The sequence below is a fragment of the Chamaea fasciata genome, unplaced genomic scaffold (assembly GCF_029207755.1).
Source record: "Chamaea fasciata isolate MVZ Bird 193981 ecotype frontalis unplaced genomic scaffold, bChaFas1.0.hap1 SCAF_1, whole genome shotgun sequence".
Taxonomy (NCBI): Eukaryota; Metazoa; Chordata; class Aves; order Passeriformes; family Sylviidae; genus Chamaea; species Chamaea fasciata.
The window spans coordinates 3999468-4016084 of NW_027094086.1; the positions used below are offsets into that span (position 1 = coordinate 3999468).

At 51.2% G+C, this 16617-nt stretch overlaps 1 protein-coding gene across 1 annotated transcript in view; it reads left to right on the top strand.

The window, feature by feature from the left end:
• The window catches only part of PTP4A3 (protein tyrosine phosphatase 4A3), a 42130-nt gene extending 25513 nt beyond the window's left edge, over positions 1–16617 (top strand). Inside the window, exons 2-6 of the mRNA XM_066175334.1 lie at positions 5638–6449; positions 7724–7816; positions 10872–11002; positions 11339–11413; positions 11873–16617. Coding sequence (XP_066031431.1) covers positions 6345–6449; positions 7724–7816; positions 10872–11002; positions 11339–11413; positions 11873–11990 — 522 coding nt within the window. The 5' untranslated portion in view covers positions 5638–6344 and the 3' untranslated portion in view covers positions 11991–16617. The remainder of the gene's footprint in view (positions 1–5637; positions 6450–7723; positions 7817–10871; positions 11003–11338; positions 11414–11872) is intronic.

Consider the following 16617-nt stretch of genomic DNA (forward strand, 5'->3'; position numbering starts at 1 on the left):
CTGTGAGTCGTCCACTGCTGGAGACAGGGTGGGAGGGATGGATGGGGGACTGTTCAGCTGGGGGCGTTCCTTTTCCCCACAGTGTGGAAGGTTTAGTGCTTTTTTAATGGTTTTTATGATCCTCTGATGGCTGAATTTCTTCTGGCACAAAAAAGAATTAGGTTTAAAACTTGCCCATGTAGACCTCAAATTCTAGTTGTCTGGGGGCTGCATGTGAAGGGGAAAGCTGAAATTCCAGTTAAAGGGCTGTTGAAGGGTGCTCGAAGCATCATGTTTCCTCCAGGGCATTGCCCCATGAGCCCTGGCGGCATCATAGGAATCCCAGTGTGGGCACAGGGTCCATGCCCAGGGGCTGTGAATCTGGGTGAGAGGGAAAAACAGCTCCCGAAGGACCTTTGTAGACACTTTCCACACTCTGCCTCAGCCTCTCTTCAAAGACAAAAGGTGCAAAGACAAGATAAGAAAGGGCTGATCATGTTACCAGTGCCTCCGGTGCGTTCCCAGCTTGCACAGTGCTGGGAAGACTCTGCTCTTCTTTTTATCTGGCTGGCTGGCTCACTGCCTCAGCTTCCCCATTCCTCCCTCTTTCCTGATGTCCTGAGTGCCTCCTGCTTGCAAATGTCCACGCCAACATCCTGCTGGCATCTTTCCCTGCTCTCTAAATGCTACCAGACTCTTTAACTCCAACTGGAGCTGTAAAATCAAGGGCTGCACAGCTCTTGTAGGCAAAATTTCATGTTAGCCAGTATTTACTGCACACCAAAAAGGATGTGGGGAAAGATGCATGACCTGGTTTATCTTGCATGTGTGTTTTCATGGGTCACTAAGAGCCTCCCGTCACTCTCCCTCTACACCTGTGCATTTTTAATCCTCCTTGTGGTGTTTTGCTCAGAAAACATCACATGCAGCAAGAGGAACAACCAAAAAAATAAATCTCTTGGAGGAAAAACCCCACAATGCTTCCCTGGCAGATAGTTCCAGGCACTGCTTTGCTCCTAGTAGCAGGTACCCCACAGCCACCACCGTACCCAGCATGGCTTTTCCAGGACATCCCATCTACTCTGTCCAGCTCTGCACCTGGAGCAGGATGTGCCGGTGGTTGCTTACACCTCTCCCCACAGATGCCGGCTCCTGCCGGGTGTTTTGTTTCCGTCGCTCTCCTCCCGGACCTTTCCTGTTTCCTTCCGTGCGGATGCAACTGGAGGAAATCTCAGCTCGTTGGCCGTGTCCCAGCTGCAGTCACAGGCTGGGGACAGCGCTGTGGCTCTCTTGTGCCCTGGGACCTGTCCTCTCTGGCAGTGAAGGCAGTGGTGGCAGCAGTGATGCTGCTCGTGCTGGTGGAACTCAGTGGTGGCAGTGGTGACACTGGTGGCAATGGGTGGAACTGGTGCTGCTGGTGCTGCTGATGCTGGTGGCAGTGGTGGTATTGGTGGCAGTGGTGACATGGTGGTAGTGACAGTGGTGCTGCTCATGCTGGTGTCAGTGGTAGTGATGGCAGTGGTGCACTTCCTACTGATAGCAGTGGTGACACTGGTGGCAGTGGTAGTGGTCATTGTGGTGGGTGTGGTGGCAATGGTGACAGTGGTGGTTTTGCTGGTACAAGTCTCATGTGTGCAGCCGAGCCTCACAGACCTGCTCCCCATGGTCACTCATGTCAGTGGCAGTGGATGCGTGCAGAAACTTCTGCATGGTGATAACTGGAAACACTCAGAAACTTGGATTCAGTTTTCAGAGTGATGGAAGTGCTTGTTGGGAGCAGGGAGAGCAGGACTTAATCAGCCTTAAGGGGAAAGGGCTGGTCAGTGTCTTGCTACATGAGCTGAAAGCAGGAGAGAGGTCGAGAAAGTGTAAGACAGCTGGGTGTTTTGTTGGGTTTTTCTGAAGGTGAACTTTGAACAGGAGATGTGCTCACTCCAAGATCGCTATATTTATATACGGGCGAGATACATATTGTTTGGGTGAGTAAGAGCCTTTGTTCCGAGTCCCACTGCTAAAGCCCATGTGGAGCGACACTTTGGCTCTGCAAAGCTTCCTTTTCCTTCACTTGGGGATGTGCTGTGTTTAGGAAAACTTGACTTCACCATCTGTGTCCCACTAGCTGGGTACCAGCAGCACAGCCGTCGGGTCAGGCCGCTCCATTCACTGGGTGAAGGAGATCTGACCTTTATTTTCCATCAAGTTGCCATGAGGAAGATCAGCCTCATCCCTCTGTTGCAGGCTCAGTCCCTGGACATCTGGGATGAGGCCAAGACATTTGTAATGGTCTTGCCACACTGCAGAGGAATATTTTGGAGAGCTCTGTCATCTCCTCAGCTTTGCAGGTGTAAGACAAGATGATGGCTCAGTGGTCCCCATCCCCCAGAGCAGCATCCTTCACTGCTCTCTTGCCACACTGGTGTGTGTTCATACTGGATCCTCAATGGGCTCTTGGCTGCAAAATTCTTGTGTAAGAAGCAGAAATTGCCACAGTCATGGTGAAAAGAAAATCATAGAATCATTAAAGTTGGAAAAGATCTCTGATCAGCTGTTACCCTAACACTACCAGGTCCAGCACTAAACCATGTGCCACATCCATGCCTCTTTTGAACACTTCCAGGGATACTACTTCTACCACTTCCCCGGGCAGCCTGCTCCAGTGTCTGAGCACCCTTTTAGTGAAGAAATTTTTCCCTATACCCAATCTAAACCTCCCCTGGTGAGGCTGTTTCATCTTGTCCTGTCACTTTGTTACGTGGAAGAAGAGACTACCTGGCTACATCTCCTTTCATCAGGCTTCCCCAAGACGGGTTTGAGCCTGGCAGGCCAGCACTGCGTTGCTGAGCACCCTCATCCAGGGCTTGTTCACTGTGTCCTCACGTGCTTCCTCTAGATCCCCCGGAGCACTCAAATCAGAAGGATTTATATTCCACTTGGCAGGTTATTAATATTAGCTGAAATTCCCTTTTCCACATTGTTCTGCCATGCTTAATATGGAGATCAGCATCGCAGCCTGAAACGCCGGGGATGATTTGTGATTGAATATCCATTAGGGATTTATGGGCTTCGGGGCTGAATTGCTGCGACGTGCGATTGCCAAAATACTTGAAACGCTTCCACTGGAGAGGAGACCTTGTGGGAAAGGAGCACTTGCTGTTCTCATAGGCAGACAGTTCCCACTGAGCCTCTGTTACTGGCAGTGAGCACACCCAAGCCAATAAAAAATTGTCCAGGATGCGGAGTGCCAATGGAGCATGAACTCAGATGATGACAGGGGGAAGCACAGGCATTGGTGCTGGCAGCAGCTCCCAGTCCCACGGGGTTGCTCAATGGGTGGGATTTAATCCAGGACATGGGTAAACATGGGCACAGTTCGTATTAATGTCCCTGGCAGCCGGTTAAAATGAGGTATGAGGTTGTTTGAAGGGAGAAAAGTTGTTTTTTGATGCTTTCCCTTGTGCACCTCTGGTGCTGGTGCGTCAAATCTGATTGATCATCGGTATCAGATCACATCATTAGGACAGATGGCATTAAACACTCTGGGAGCCTGAAGAGCAAAGGCATGAAAAGTAAATGCAAAAGATCCTCAAGTCCTTTGTTTCAGAGAAATTGAACTTTCAAGGGTTTGGGGCAATTCCTACTTTGTATCAGCTCAAAGACCTCTTTGAGCAGGCAACTGTGGCTGCCCATCTCTCCCACCTCCTATCCCTTTCTAGGATTTTATGCTCTCTTTTCCTTAAAATGAAAAAGATGAACCACTGGGAAGTGTTCACTCACTGGGTTGCTGGCTCTTTTTGTGGTTGTGCTGGCCAGCAGATTGGCAAGTGGACATGTAGGAGCCACACAGCCAAAACCAGCCCAGAATTACCCTCCAGAAATATTAAACTGGTTCTTACCCAGCCATGGTGAGATTGTCTTGGGGAGAAGCAGACCCCGCAAACAAAGTGATGGGTGGGATCATCACTGAAGGGGCATGGTGAGCACTGGGGAGGGCAGGTTTCCCAGCCCATCTTGCAGCATCATTGCAAGCTTTGAGCAAAAATTGCAGCTGCTGTGGTCCAGGTGGGGGAGGTTCAGCTACTCTGGGGGTTCAGCATCATCTGTGGGCTGAGCTGCTCTAAATCAGACCTAAAATGCTGCAGGGAGGCAGCTCCCACCTCACTCCAATGGCTCAGCCAAGCTCTCAGCCTCCGTCAGCTGCTAAAATGTGATTTCTCAATGGGGACTGGAAAGTCTTCCCCCCTTAATGTCCCACTCATCCCCTGCAGCCAGGCAGGGTTTGAACTTTGCCAAACATACTTGCAGGGCTCTGGGATAGCATTTATCCCCTTTTTTATGGGAAAAAAAAAAAATTAGTCAGGTGTGACGGGATGTGGTTGTTTGGAAGAGTCCATAATTTTAGCAGCCAAACCGGGCACATTCAGCAGGGCAGCTCTGCTTCCCGTGGCACCTCATTTGGCTTTTTTCCTGTTGCTATTTAACCTTTCCATTCCTGGGTACCACTGGAGGAGCTGTTAAACATGTTGTAAACGATGCTCAGGCCTGGATGAACCCAGGTGCTGTGATGAGCTGGTCAGGGCTCAGCTCGTCTCCCTACTCCCACCTTGTCTCATTGCATAAGGGTGAAACAATCCAGAGGGGAAAGTTTCTGGCTGCCGTGAGGAGAGGCAAGGAGGTGCCTGCTGGCCGAGCTCGGGTTACTTATGTGCTTATGGTCTATTTTGAGGCTCTGGCCACACGGCACTAAGCAGCCACTGACCTGGGGAAAGGACCAGCTTCAAAACAAGAGTCCAGTAGGGAACAACCTGGGGAGGCTCCAGCTGTGTTTCCTTCAGCTCTGAGTGGGGCTGGCAGAGCCCTTGCCTCCCCGCTGGGCACGTCACTTCATGGATTTGAGTATTTCTACCACGGGGATTGATTTTCTTTTTTAATTCTTCCCACTGCCATCCTTGAAAGCGAAGATGCCGCGGGCTGGGGTGCCGGGCTCCGTTACTGGGAGCGCTGTGCCAGCGGTGTGGGAATGTGGATGAGCAGGCAGGGAGACACATCCATCACTAACCCTGGCAGAACCACACACACGCAACCCCCTCCTCGCCCCCCCCTTCCTCAAGATAGCTCATTTGCAGGCGGCTTAATTCTCCTAAGAGCATTAGAGGTGCATTTGGTGGACATGAGCCCAGCGCCAGGAGCATGTGGCCGATTAGCGGCAGTGGCAGCTGGTTTCGGGCACAGCATGCACTTGGGGTGGAGATACTCAACGTGCTTTTCGGGGACACAAAGGTGAGGTCTCGGGGGTCTGGATGGGTGTTGGGGGGTCAGCTGGCATGGATTAGGTGCTTCAGCACCAGGAGGTGCATATTTTGGGTGGCATATGGGAGCAAGGCCTTCCCTGCCATGTGCTTTTCCGTTCTGCGGGTGAAATGTGAGTTACCCCCTCTGGCTTTCCAGTGCCATTTCAGCTCTCCAGATGATATTTCAGCTTTAGCTTTAAATGCCACCTCTCTTTCTAATCTATGGTCTCCTGTGAAGATGAGGATGGTCAGGGATGCTCGTACAGGATGCAGAAAGTGATGGTGCCTTCAGGGGCACCCACAGCAGGCAGGTGCTTCCTGGGGAAGGAGGACACTCTCACCACCACGTTTCCCTTTCTCTCCCCTGCAGCCTCGCTCTCCGCTGGGATTTATGGAGGTGCTGAGGAGCAGCTGTGAGCCCTGCAGCCCCCGACAGCCCGCCCTGTGAAGCAGCCCCCGGCCGCCTCTCCTCATCTCGCCCAGCACCCCGACCCTCCGACTCAACCATTCAAGGCTCCCGTGCATGGATCGCCCCAGCGAGGCACCGCTGCCGGACGCCGCCGACGCCGCCCCGTAGGCTCCCGGCCCCCTGTGCCGCCCCCAAGTACTCCACATACCCCGATGGGGTAACGTGACGGGGGTCACCCTCCCGCCACCACCACCCCCCATATGCAGAGGCCTTTCTAGAGCGCCCGGGAGCGCACGGCACCGGAGGCAGCAGCCGCTCGCCGTCGCACACACGCAGAGGACGCCAACACTACAGCAAAGGGATTTTTTTTTTAATTATTATTATTATTATTATCATTAATATTATTTTTTCCCCCCCATCTGGCTTTTTTTTTCCCCCTGGAGGGCTTGTGGTGTGTCAAGGAAGCCGGCGCGCTCCCAGGAGTTGGGATTATTTGCACAACGTCTGTATATTGAGTTCTCGATCCGTTTTTATTTTTATTTTTGAAGCGCAGAGGGGTTGTTGGGGTTTTGTTTGGTTTTGGTTTTTTTTGCCCCTCCACACCACACTTTTCTTGGGTTTTTCCCCTGGCACTGTCAGCACCACCTCACCTTCCCACTGCCCCCACCATGGCCCGGATGAACCGCCCTGCACCTGTGGAGGTCTGCTACAAAAACATGAGGTTCCTCATCACCCACAACCCCACCAATGCCACGCTCAACACCTTCTTGGAGGTAAGGAGGGGAGATTGGAAGGTGGGGACCAGGGTCCAGTTGCACCCTTTGGGGCGAAAAGCTGATGTGTATGAGAGGGCAGCACATCCCCTTTGGTACCACAGCCTCTGGTGGCAGCCTAGGTCAGTGGGTCCAATCATTGCCAGCTTTTTAGGATAGGATGTTTTTCAGGACCTCAAGTGTGATGTTCGGGCACAGTAGAGATGGAGCAGTTTCTCCATTCCCGTTGCATCCCCTGCCAGATCCCCTAGCACATCAGGTCACAGGGTTTTGGAGCGATGCATATGGGTGCACACAGCCTGCCCTGTTCCTCCCAGCACCTCAGTAACAGCTTTTCATCCCAAATATCCCAGCCTATTTCCAATGCCCAGAGTGTGTTGGGTAGTGCTGGAGAGCTTGGTGTTGAAGAGCCAGCAGCTCTGTGAGTGCTGAGGAAGGTGTCTGTAATTTGGGGACAGCTACCCCATAGTCAGCACACTGCACACAAGGAAATGGGGACCACGCCAGTGGGAAGGGAGAAAAATTCCCCTTTCCTCCAGTCTCTTAGACTTTTGGCCAGGCTGCTGAGCCTGTGGGGCTCACCACGGTCTGGTGAGCGCACATGGGGAACAAAGGAGGTGGATCATTGGCGGGGATGATCTCATGGTGCCCGGCGAGCCGGCGCACCGGGCACATAGTCCGGGGGCAATCCTCTCACCGGGCAGTGAGCCATGCTGGAAGCATTCCAAGTCCCACGCCTGAGCCTGCAGCGTGTTGGAGTGATGATGGGATACGGCAGCGAGGTGGAGAAGGAGCCCCTGAGCCATCTGTGAGATACCGAGCTCAGCTGGTGGGGCATGCTATGACTCCCCCCCAGCTGCCTCCATACATTTCTGCATCAGGAGTGTGACCTCACCAGGCACAAATAATTTCTCCTTCAGAGGACTTGCACCCATGTCAGGGATGTTTTTTGCCTGGGGTGTAAAATGCCTGCTGATGTGGCTGTCAAGGCTTAAAAATAAATGGTCCCATCGGTACTCGTGACTCTGAGGAGTCATGAAGATGCTGGTTAAAAATCCTACAAGGCCATGTGGCTTTGGTGTCCTGTGATTTCATGTTTCTTTGTGCCTGCCAGGCTGGATGGACCACAGGTCAAGGGTTCAGAGAAGGGGCACAGCACTGTTTTAGGGTCCATACTGCTCCACATAGTCATAGCAGGGCTTGGATGTGTTGGGGTTAACTGGGGTGCATCTGGCAGGATCCGTTCAGACCCCTCCCTCTCCTTCCCTCCCCAGGACCTGAAGAAATACGGTGCCACCACGGTCGTGCGAGTGTGTGAAGTGACCTATGACAAGACCCCCCTGGAGAAGGACGGCATCACTGTCATGGTAGGTGGGCAGCTGGATGGGCACTGGGGGTGCTGCCCCAACACTACCCTTAAATATCTCATCCCTTGGGGCTGTTAAACACCCTGGTAGCCCAACTCAGCATCACACTGAGGCAGGAGCAGGGTTGGAAGCCCAGCTGAGCTGAGCTGAGGCTGGTGCTTTAAAAAGAGAAGTGCTGCCCACGCAGCCGAAACTGTGACTCACCCGGCTGAGTCGGCAGCTGCCTTCCCTGCCTGTTGCTCAGGCTCTGAAACATCCAGGGATGAGAGCGCCTGATCCCACGTGGAAGATGCGCGTGGTTCCCATTACCCCCGGTGTTATCTTATCCTGGGGGGTGGTGTGAGGGTTTTTTGCTCTTCCAGCAGCTGGCTGGTGCAGCTGGGGGGATGAAAGGGAGCAGGCAGCAAGCTGGGAAAGGCAGAGCAGGCAGCTGCCTGGGCTGTATCTTGGCTGATAAGTAATTGGAGATGATGTCAGGCATGATAGCCCTGCCAGGGAGTTCAGCTCCAGCTGGGGAGTGAGGCTCTCCTCATTATTTAGGGAAGGGTTTGGAAGTGCCTCGTGTCTCCTGGGGTGGTCCTCTTTGTGTAGGACCTCTTTATCTAGCTCTCTCTGTGTAATGTATATCCTAGAGAGAGAGGAGGCTCTATCTTAGATCCTCAGGGATATAGGTGGATAATCCCGTGGCTCTCTAGATACAGATCCTCCAGATGCAGATGTCTCTAGATACAGATGCAATCTGTGTCTCTACAGGATGTATCTTGGAAAGATTGCTGTATCCTACATAAATAGAATCTGTGTGATGGAGATCATATCTGCTCACTTACATGCCAAATCCTGCATTTTACCCCATTTCTAACTGGAACCTCCAGTCTGAGTTTCTATATCTAGGATATATGTACCTCTTTACATCTCTTATATCTCTCTTATGTGGGGAGATACATATCTAGGATATGTTTTATATAGAGAGTTAGAGAAACCATACAAGACAGTATATAGAAACTGAATAGCTTCTATATCAAAGTTTCTATAACCACATAGAAACTATATAAGTAAATCAAGAGATATCTATAACCTGGCTTTCTATAGATAGATTTATCTCTGCAGATACAGAAATATCTCTATAATTATATTAAATCTATATATATTTTGAGAAATATAAATCATGGTATATATTTTTATTTGGTATACTCAGTTTGGTATATTTTTTTATCTGTAGCCTGATAAATGTTTTTGACATATAAATATATCTTGGTACACAAGTCTGATGAGGAGCAGCTGAGGGTGTTTAGCATGGAGAAAAGGAGGCTTGAGGAAGATCTTATCCTCTCTACAACTGAAAGGAGGTTGTAGCCTCCAGGTGGGGGTTGGTCTCTTCTCACAGGTAACAAGCGACAGGACAGGAGGGAATGACCTCCAGTTGCTCTAGGGGAGGTTTACATTGAATATTAGGAAAAATTTCGTCATTGAAAGGGTTGTCAAGCATTGAAGCAGCCTGCCCAGAAAAGTGGTAGAGTCACCATCCCTGGAGGGGTTTAAAAGAGCTGCAGCTGTGGCACTTGGAGACTTGGTTTAGTGGTGGCCTCGGCAGTGCTGGGTTAACAGTTGGACTTGATGATCTTAGAGGGCTTTTCCAACCTAAACAATGCTGTGCTTCTATATATAGACTGTATATAGATCTATATATGGAGAATAAAAGGCTCTGGGGAGACCTTAAAGTCCTTTCCAGTCCCTAAAGGGGCTGCAGGAGAGCTGAACTATTTACACAGGCATGTAGTGATAGAACAAGGGGGAATGTCTTTAAACTGACAGAGGACAGATTTAGATGAGGCATAAGGAAAAAGGTTTTTATCATGAGAGTGGTGAGATGCTGGCACAGGTTGCCCAGAGAAGCTGTGGCTGCCCCATCTCTGGAAGTGTTCATGGCCAGGTTGCAGCAGCCTGGGATAGTGGAAGGTGTCCCTGCCATGGCAGAGGGTTGGACTGGGTGTTGTTTGAAGGTGTAGCCATCCCAAGTCATTCTATCACAGGATGATTCTGTGGTGTGCTTTGTCATCCCTGGTGTGAGCCCCTGACCTGCACTCTTGGCTGCAGGGAGGCCATGGCCTTGCAGGAGGAGATGGCCTTGCAGGACAGGCACAGGCTGGCCAGGCGGGCTGGCTCAAGCAGTACAAATACCCTGCAGTCCAGAATGCTCCTTTGCTATCAAATCCCAACAGAAATCACACCACCTGTTCAAACACTGAAATGAAGCAGCTTGTTTTGCCATCTCACACCAAGGATGACTGCAGCACAGCAGCTTAGTGACTCACTGCTCAAAATCTAGGATTAGGGCCCAGTGCCCCCCACCCTTCAGGGCTCACCAAGCCACATCTTCTCCAAGTGATGCTGCCCTTCCTGTCTCTCTCTTCCAGTGCTGCATAGCCAGTGGTCATGCTCATCCTGACAAATCTGTTTTGGGAAAGAAATCCCCATTTTGGGACGCTTACCCCTCATAACGGAGCCCAGGGCTGAGGGTATCAAATGCAGAACTCCTCACCATGCTCCAGTTTTGAACCCCTGCAACTGTAGGGGTTGTTAAAGCTTAGAAGAAGATGGGATTTTTTTTTTCCTTTGTCTCTTAATACCTTTTCCTGAAGGATGGTATTTAAATGGCCCCATTTGGAGTGATCTCCCTCCCTTTGACTCTCTCTCTCTAGGGCTGTGTTAGTGGGTCCCCAAACCATTCTTTTGGTCTTCCCCTCCATTTGTTGCAGGAAGCTGAATTTCAGCACCACATCAAGTTCTGAGATTTCAACCATCTTCAAGCCATCTTTGCTCAAATCCCCTACAATGTACTCCCAGGTGCTGGAATTAGTAGCCAGGGAAATCCTGTATGCCAGATGATGCCACAAAACGACCTGTATCCCCACGGAGCTAAGCTGTGAACCCAGTACTGGCACTTTTTTACCTCCCTGTGGCTGAGACCCCAAACACCATCACCCTGAATAAAAGACAACCCCGGAGAGGTTTTCCCCAGAGACTTGACAGTGTTTCTCTCTTCCCAACCTTGCAGGATTGGCCATTTGATGATGGAGCACCTCCTCCCAGCAAGATTGTGGAAGATTGGCTCAACTTGTTGAAGACCAAGTTCTGCGAGGACCCCGGTTGCTGTGTGGCCGTGCACTGCGTGGCCGGCCTGGGGCGGTGAGTCCTAGCCCAGCACTCCAGCTGCCACCCCTCATGAATATAGGAGAGGAACAACCATGTCAGCTCTCCTCCTTCCCTTCCCCAGCCCCTCTTTGAGCAGGATTTTGTCCCAGCTGCCACCTCCCCACAAAGGCAGGAGAGAGACAACCATGCCAGTGCTCCTCCTTCCTTTCCCGAGTTCCTCTTTGAGCAGGGTTTTGTGAAACCTTAGTGGGAATAGATCAGTTGATGGGAAGGATCTGCTACCTGACCTTCTCCTTGAACTTTAAATGATGGATATCAGCCTCTGGGCTGTGTGACTGGGAAGTGACAGCCACTGCTTTTGTGTTTCAGCGCTCCTGTCCTTGTCGCACTGGCCTTGATCGAGAGTGGGATGAAGTATGAAGATGCCATCCAGTTCATCCGACAGTAAGTGGAGCAGTGTTGTGGTGTTGGGGCAGAAAGTCCTTCTCTGAGGGAATGGGGAGATCTGGCATATCCCAGGTTTTGGTTTTTTCGGTGACACCAGGGTTGCTTTTCTCTCCTTTGGGAGTGGGAAAACAAGGCATCAGCATGGAGCACCCTGTGCCTTTGCAGGAGGCTGGGGCAGCAGCTGGCAGCATCCCTGAGGGGCTTTTGGCCGTCACCCCACCTCTGCCCCACGTTTCCTCCCCAGCTCTCCATGTCCTGGGACTCAAAGGGTGGATGAGTGAGGAAAGCTGCTGGGGTCAGTGCCTGTCTCCATCCCTGGAGGGTGCACCTGGCTTCAGCCTCTGAAATCCCTTCCTGCTCCAGGCTGGGGGGCTCAGCACCCCACAGGGGTGATTTGGGGTGGGGGGGATCTCATGCCACACCTCTGACTGTTCTGGCATTTCTCTGTCCCCACAGGAAGCGCAGAGGAGCCATCAACAGCAAGCAGCTGACGTACTTGGAAAAATACCGACCAAAGCAGAGACTCCGATTTAAGGACCCTCATAACCACAAGAACAAATGCTGCATCATGTAACCTCAATGACCTCTTGCCAAAATCCGTGCACAGACCCCCGGGCACTCGCACACATCCCACCCCTTCACCTCCTTGCCCAGCCCTGCGCTCCCCATGTGCCGCCCCTCTGCCGGGGCTGGGCTGGGGACATCGAGCATCTCCAGTGTGTTCCAGCACTCACAGCACACTCGTCTTGCTGGATCCCCAAAAAAGGCTGCTGTCTCCAGCTGTAGCCCCCAGGAGGGAAGACAGCACTGTCCTTTGACTCTTGGTGTTAGCAGGCAATGAGCTCGTGTGACTGTTCTTCATCACCATCCTCCTCCCCCTTTCCCCTCCCATTACGCTGAGAGGGGTGGGCAAAGGGTGCTTGGTTTGGGGTGATGCAGGCAGGGCTTTGCCAGCTGAGAAGTGATGGGTGCAGATGTGCCAGAGCACCCCCAGAAAAACCTTTCCCCACCTCTTCTCTATAAATAAGGGCTGCAGCAGCAGGGATGGAGGTGGGGATGGCACATTGGCCTCAGGGGGGAAGGTGGTGATTGCAGGGAGAGGTGACAGGGGCTCTTAGCTCAGTGACCCTTGTGGCCAGGGGAAGGGCTGAGCTAAGACCCCCAGTACCATTCCCTTTCTCCTGGCCCCTCTGTCACCTCACCACCTCTCTGTTGCCTCAGTGCCAGCCAGGATGCTGCAGATGGAGCTCGCTGGGGACTTGCTCCAGTGAAGGCAGAGCCGCTGGGATCCTCGGGGCCACAGCAGGGCTTCGATGTACTCAGCTTTGCTGGGATGCTGGATCAGCACTGGGTCCCCCAAAGTGTGGGGTGCTCCTACTTATAGCTTCCAAATTCAGTGCCCAGGGTGGTGAGCTCCCTGCTGTCATGTCCCCATCCCTGAGCAGTGGCACAAACCCCAATTCTGGCTGCAGTGCCCTGGGGGACACAATGTGCCTCTCAAGGCATATTCGTGTCCTCCACCACCACCGACTGCATTTGCTGGTCGAGGGGCTGGGCTGCAGCTTTCTTTGGGGATTTTGGGTGGTCCTGGCAAGAGCACATCACCTAATTTTGCACCTGCCTTTTCCGTATCTGCACCGAGGCACCTGGCACCCCTGGCACACACCCAGGTGGGCTAGGCTCAGAACTGCCCCTGAGCTGGGACATTAAACATCTCTCAACTTTCTGCCTTTGAATGCTTGCAGCAGCTGGAGCAGTGGGCCACGTAGGGGGTGTGGGGATGTTATTTTTCTTTTAATGAGGATAAAAAGAAATTTGCTAATTAAAGGAAAAAAAAAAACCTTAAAAAAAATACCCTGTTTGTCTTCCGCACGTCCTTGGGCCTTTCTCTTCTCCCATCACTGCCCAGTAGAGCCTGGGAGGTGACCTATGGTCCCCCAGACTGATCCCCACCTCTGTGTCAGAGCTGGCTGCCATCCACTATCACCAGGACATGTATGTGGCCCAGGGGATGCTCCAGGTGTCCTTTGGGCTCACTGCTGCTCACCCCTCAGCTTCAGAGGATCACTGTTGTTGGGACAGGGAGGACTGTTCATCCACCTCTTGGGATTTTGGCTGACCAGCTTGAGATGCCCTCAGTGTCCTGTGTTGGGTCTCTCCAAAGGTTTGTGTGCCTTCCAAACTAAATGTTCAGAGACATTCTCTTCAGGGCATTCATCCCTTGGGACAGGTGATGAGGATGGCTGGTTAGACACCTTCAGTACCTGCAGAAGGATTGGAGACTGCTTTGTACCACCACATGGGTGGGCAGCAGAGGTGTTTGGAGCTGATTCCAGCACCACTTCACCCATCCTGATGAGGTCCAACCCCACTGCAGGGCAGGGAAGGCCATCCTTTGGGATAAGCTGTGGTGCTGAATGAGGTGGGGACTCTCCACACTAAAGAGTCCTTAGAGTGGGCCTAGAGCTGTCATACAACACACCTTGGGCCTGTCCAATATTGTGTGACAGACCTCAGTCCCTTGAGTTTCTCCTGCTCTATCCCAGGCTGTTGGTTCCCATGACTCGTGGAGAAGGCAGCAATGGTCAAAGGGTCTGTGTTGATTTGGAATAGCGTGGATTGGGCTGATAAAAAGGCCTGGCCCAATGTTAGAGCACCCTGTTGCGTGGGTCCCTTCCTGCTTGGGTCTGTCCTCCTGCTGCTAAAATAGGTGCTGCTTCATTCCCAGGGACATAGGTGGCTTGGCATTGTGGTGGTGACAGCCCCAATCTCTGCTAGCCAGGGACAGCCCCGATCCCATGCCCTTCCTTGTGGGAACTGTTGCTTTATGGGCTTGGAGACATTTCTGTCCTGGCAAGATGAGTTTTCCTCACCCATGCTCATGGCCGCATCACCTGGAACGTTGCCCAGGGCAAGAGGTCCTGGGATTCAGCCCCCATGCCTTTGAGTTGGAGTCAGGCTGAGGACAGAGGAATTTGAATTCAGCCTCCTTTGGCCACTCTTGTGCAAGCCTTCACTCAGGCCTCAGCCCTGGGGGCTGGCTTGGTGGGAACATGAGGGGGGCTGGCTTGGTGGGAACATGAGGGGGACAGGCTTGGCTTTATGTAGCATCAAACCAATCACCTTAAAATTAGGGAGCTTCTGGTATAAAAGCAGTCCTTGACCTAGCCACGTAGCCAAATCCTGAGGGCATCTGGCTGGCAGAGTGACATCTTGATCCTCCTCAGTTTATGAGTCACTGTAAAAAAAAAACCAAAAACAACCAAATCATGCTTATTTAATTGTCCTAGATATTTTTCCTTCTTTTTTTTTTTTTTTTTTCCCATGGATATCTCCCCCTTAACCCTAAAATATGCTGCTTCCATGGAAAATACACCTTGGCAGCCCAGGAGCTGCTGTTCTGCATGGAGGGCTGAATTCAAAAGTTTCTCTGGATTGGATTGCCAAATATTTGGGATTTTTTTTTTTATTTGGACTTGGGCTCCTTCCTCTGAGATACCAGCTCCTTGATGTTTCAGCCTAGAGAGGGTTACAGAAGCGACAGGCTGGGGAAATTGAGGGGTCTTCCAGGGGGGATTTGGGTTAGAAATCTCAAAGACCTCTAAAGTCTTGAGACAGGCAAGAGGAAAGGTTGAAGCTAAGTAAGACAACACCAGAGCCAAGGGCTTATGGTTTGGGCTGGTCTAGGGTTCTCTACTTGTACACTAATCCTCATTTCACCTCAAATGCCAACACGCTGAAAGGAGAGTTTTAAAACTCTGATGTATTTGCCAATGCTGTCACTGCTCTGATTGTTTCCATTGTCCTGGAAGATGTCACAGGGAACAGACACCCCCATGGCTTTGGCTACAAAGCAGCCACCTCACCCTGCCCTTTTCTCCAGAAGCAAAGGCTTGAACTGGGTTTTTTAATTTCTCACCCCTATTCACCCCCTCACCCTCCATGGAAAGCCACCACAGTTTGCAGGGACAAGGCTCCAAATTGGTGCAAGAACTTTGGAGACCCAAGAGATGGCAAAGCAGAGATGCCCCAACCATCAAACCAAGAGCCTGTAGCCTTGAGCCAGGAGTCAGCCATGGCTGAGCCTTGTGTGAGGGAATAAATCTGAGCAGGAACTTGTAGCTGTGTCCTCTCACCAGTAGCACATGGCACACGTATGCCCTCAAATATCCCTTCTGTTGTTTGTTTTCCAGTCAGACGGAGCACATGGAGGGGGTGGGATGGTGGGAAGGCAGGAAATGTGGCCATCACAAATGTCCAGCTCTTCATTTAAGAAAGTTCTGGTGACACACATTTATGTAAATTCATATTATGAGTCTTTTGCAGCAAGGCTGACACCGTGGTGCATGGGCTGGGAGCTTCAGAGGTTTATGAGGAACAGATTTCCCGAGAAAGCAGAGTCTGGCTCTACCCACAATAGAACGAGTCGTTTCCTTTTTTATTTTTTTCATTGGGTTTGTTTGGTTTTTATTAGTCCCAGTGGGAAAGCGCACAGGGAGATTCGTGACTTCCATGCAGTTTCCAAGGTCTTGTATCTTATTTGCTGCCAGCACGCTGGGTAGGTGCAGCTTGGCGGGTGGGTTTGGATGGGATTCTGTCTGGTGGGAGACAAATGTGGCTGGTTTCTTGGCACAGAGGGGGGGTCCTGGGCCGGGCTCTTGCAGACATTCCCGGGGAGGGGGCGTTCCGCCGCTTCCCTTCAGACGATGATCTCCCAATGAACTCTCCACTTCCCTGCTGTTCCTTTCTGTGCAACAAAGAACTGCATATTTTCCTTTTTAACCCCCTGGGTGACCATAGTAGTGTGTAGATTAAGCCCAGATGATTTTTTTTTGTTGGTTTTGTTTTGTTTTGTTTTGTTTGTTTTTTGGTTGTTTTTTTTTTTTTTTTTTGGTCTGAGCCATAGCTAAATTATTGTACCCAATGCTTTTTGTATCAGATGGCATCACTTTGAATATGCAGATGAGGTATAGGATCTTGACACTTTATAACCTTTTTAAAAAGAAACTTGTCTGTTTACTTAACATCTTGTGTAAAAAGGAAAAAAAAAAATGTATGCCTTCGGTAATCACTTTTTTTTGTTGTTTTTTTTGAGTTTTATGAAATTACAGTGGTTACACTCCAGCAGCGAAATAAAAAGCGTTCACTGTTTTGTACATCCCTATGTGCCTGGTGCTGCTAATGGGAATTATCAGGATGTG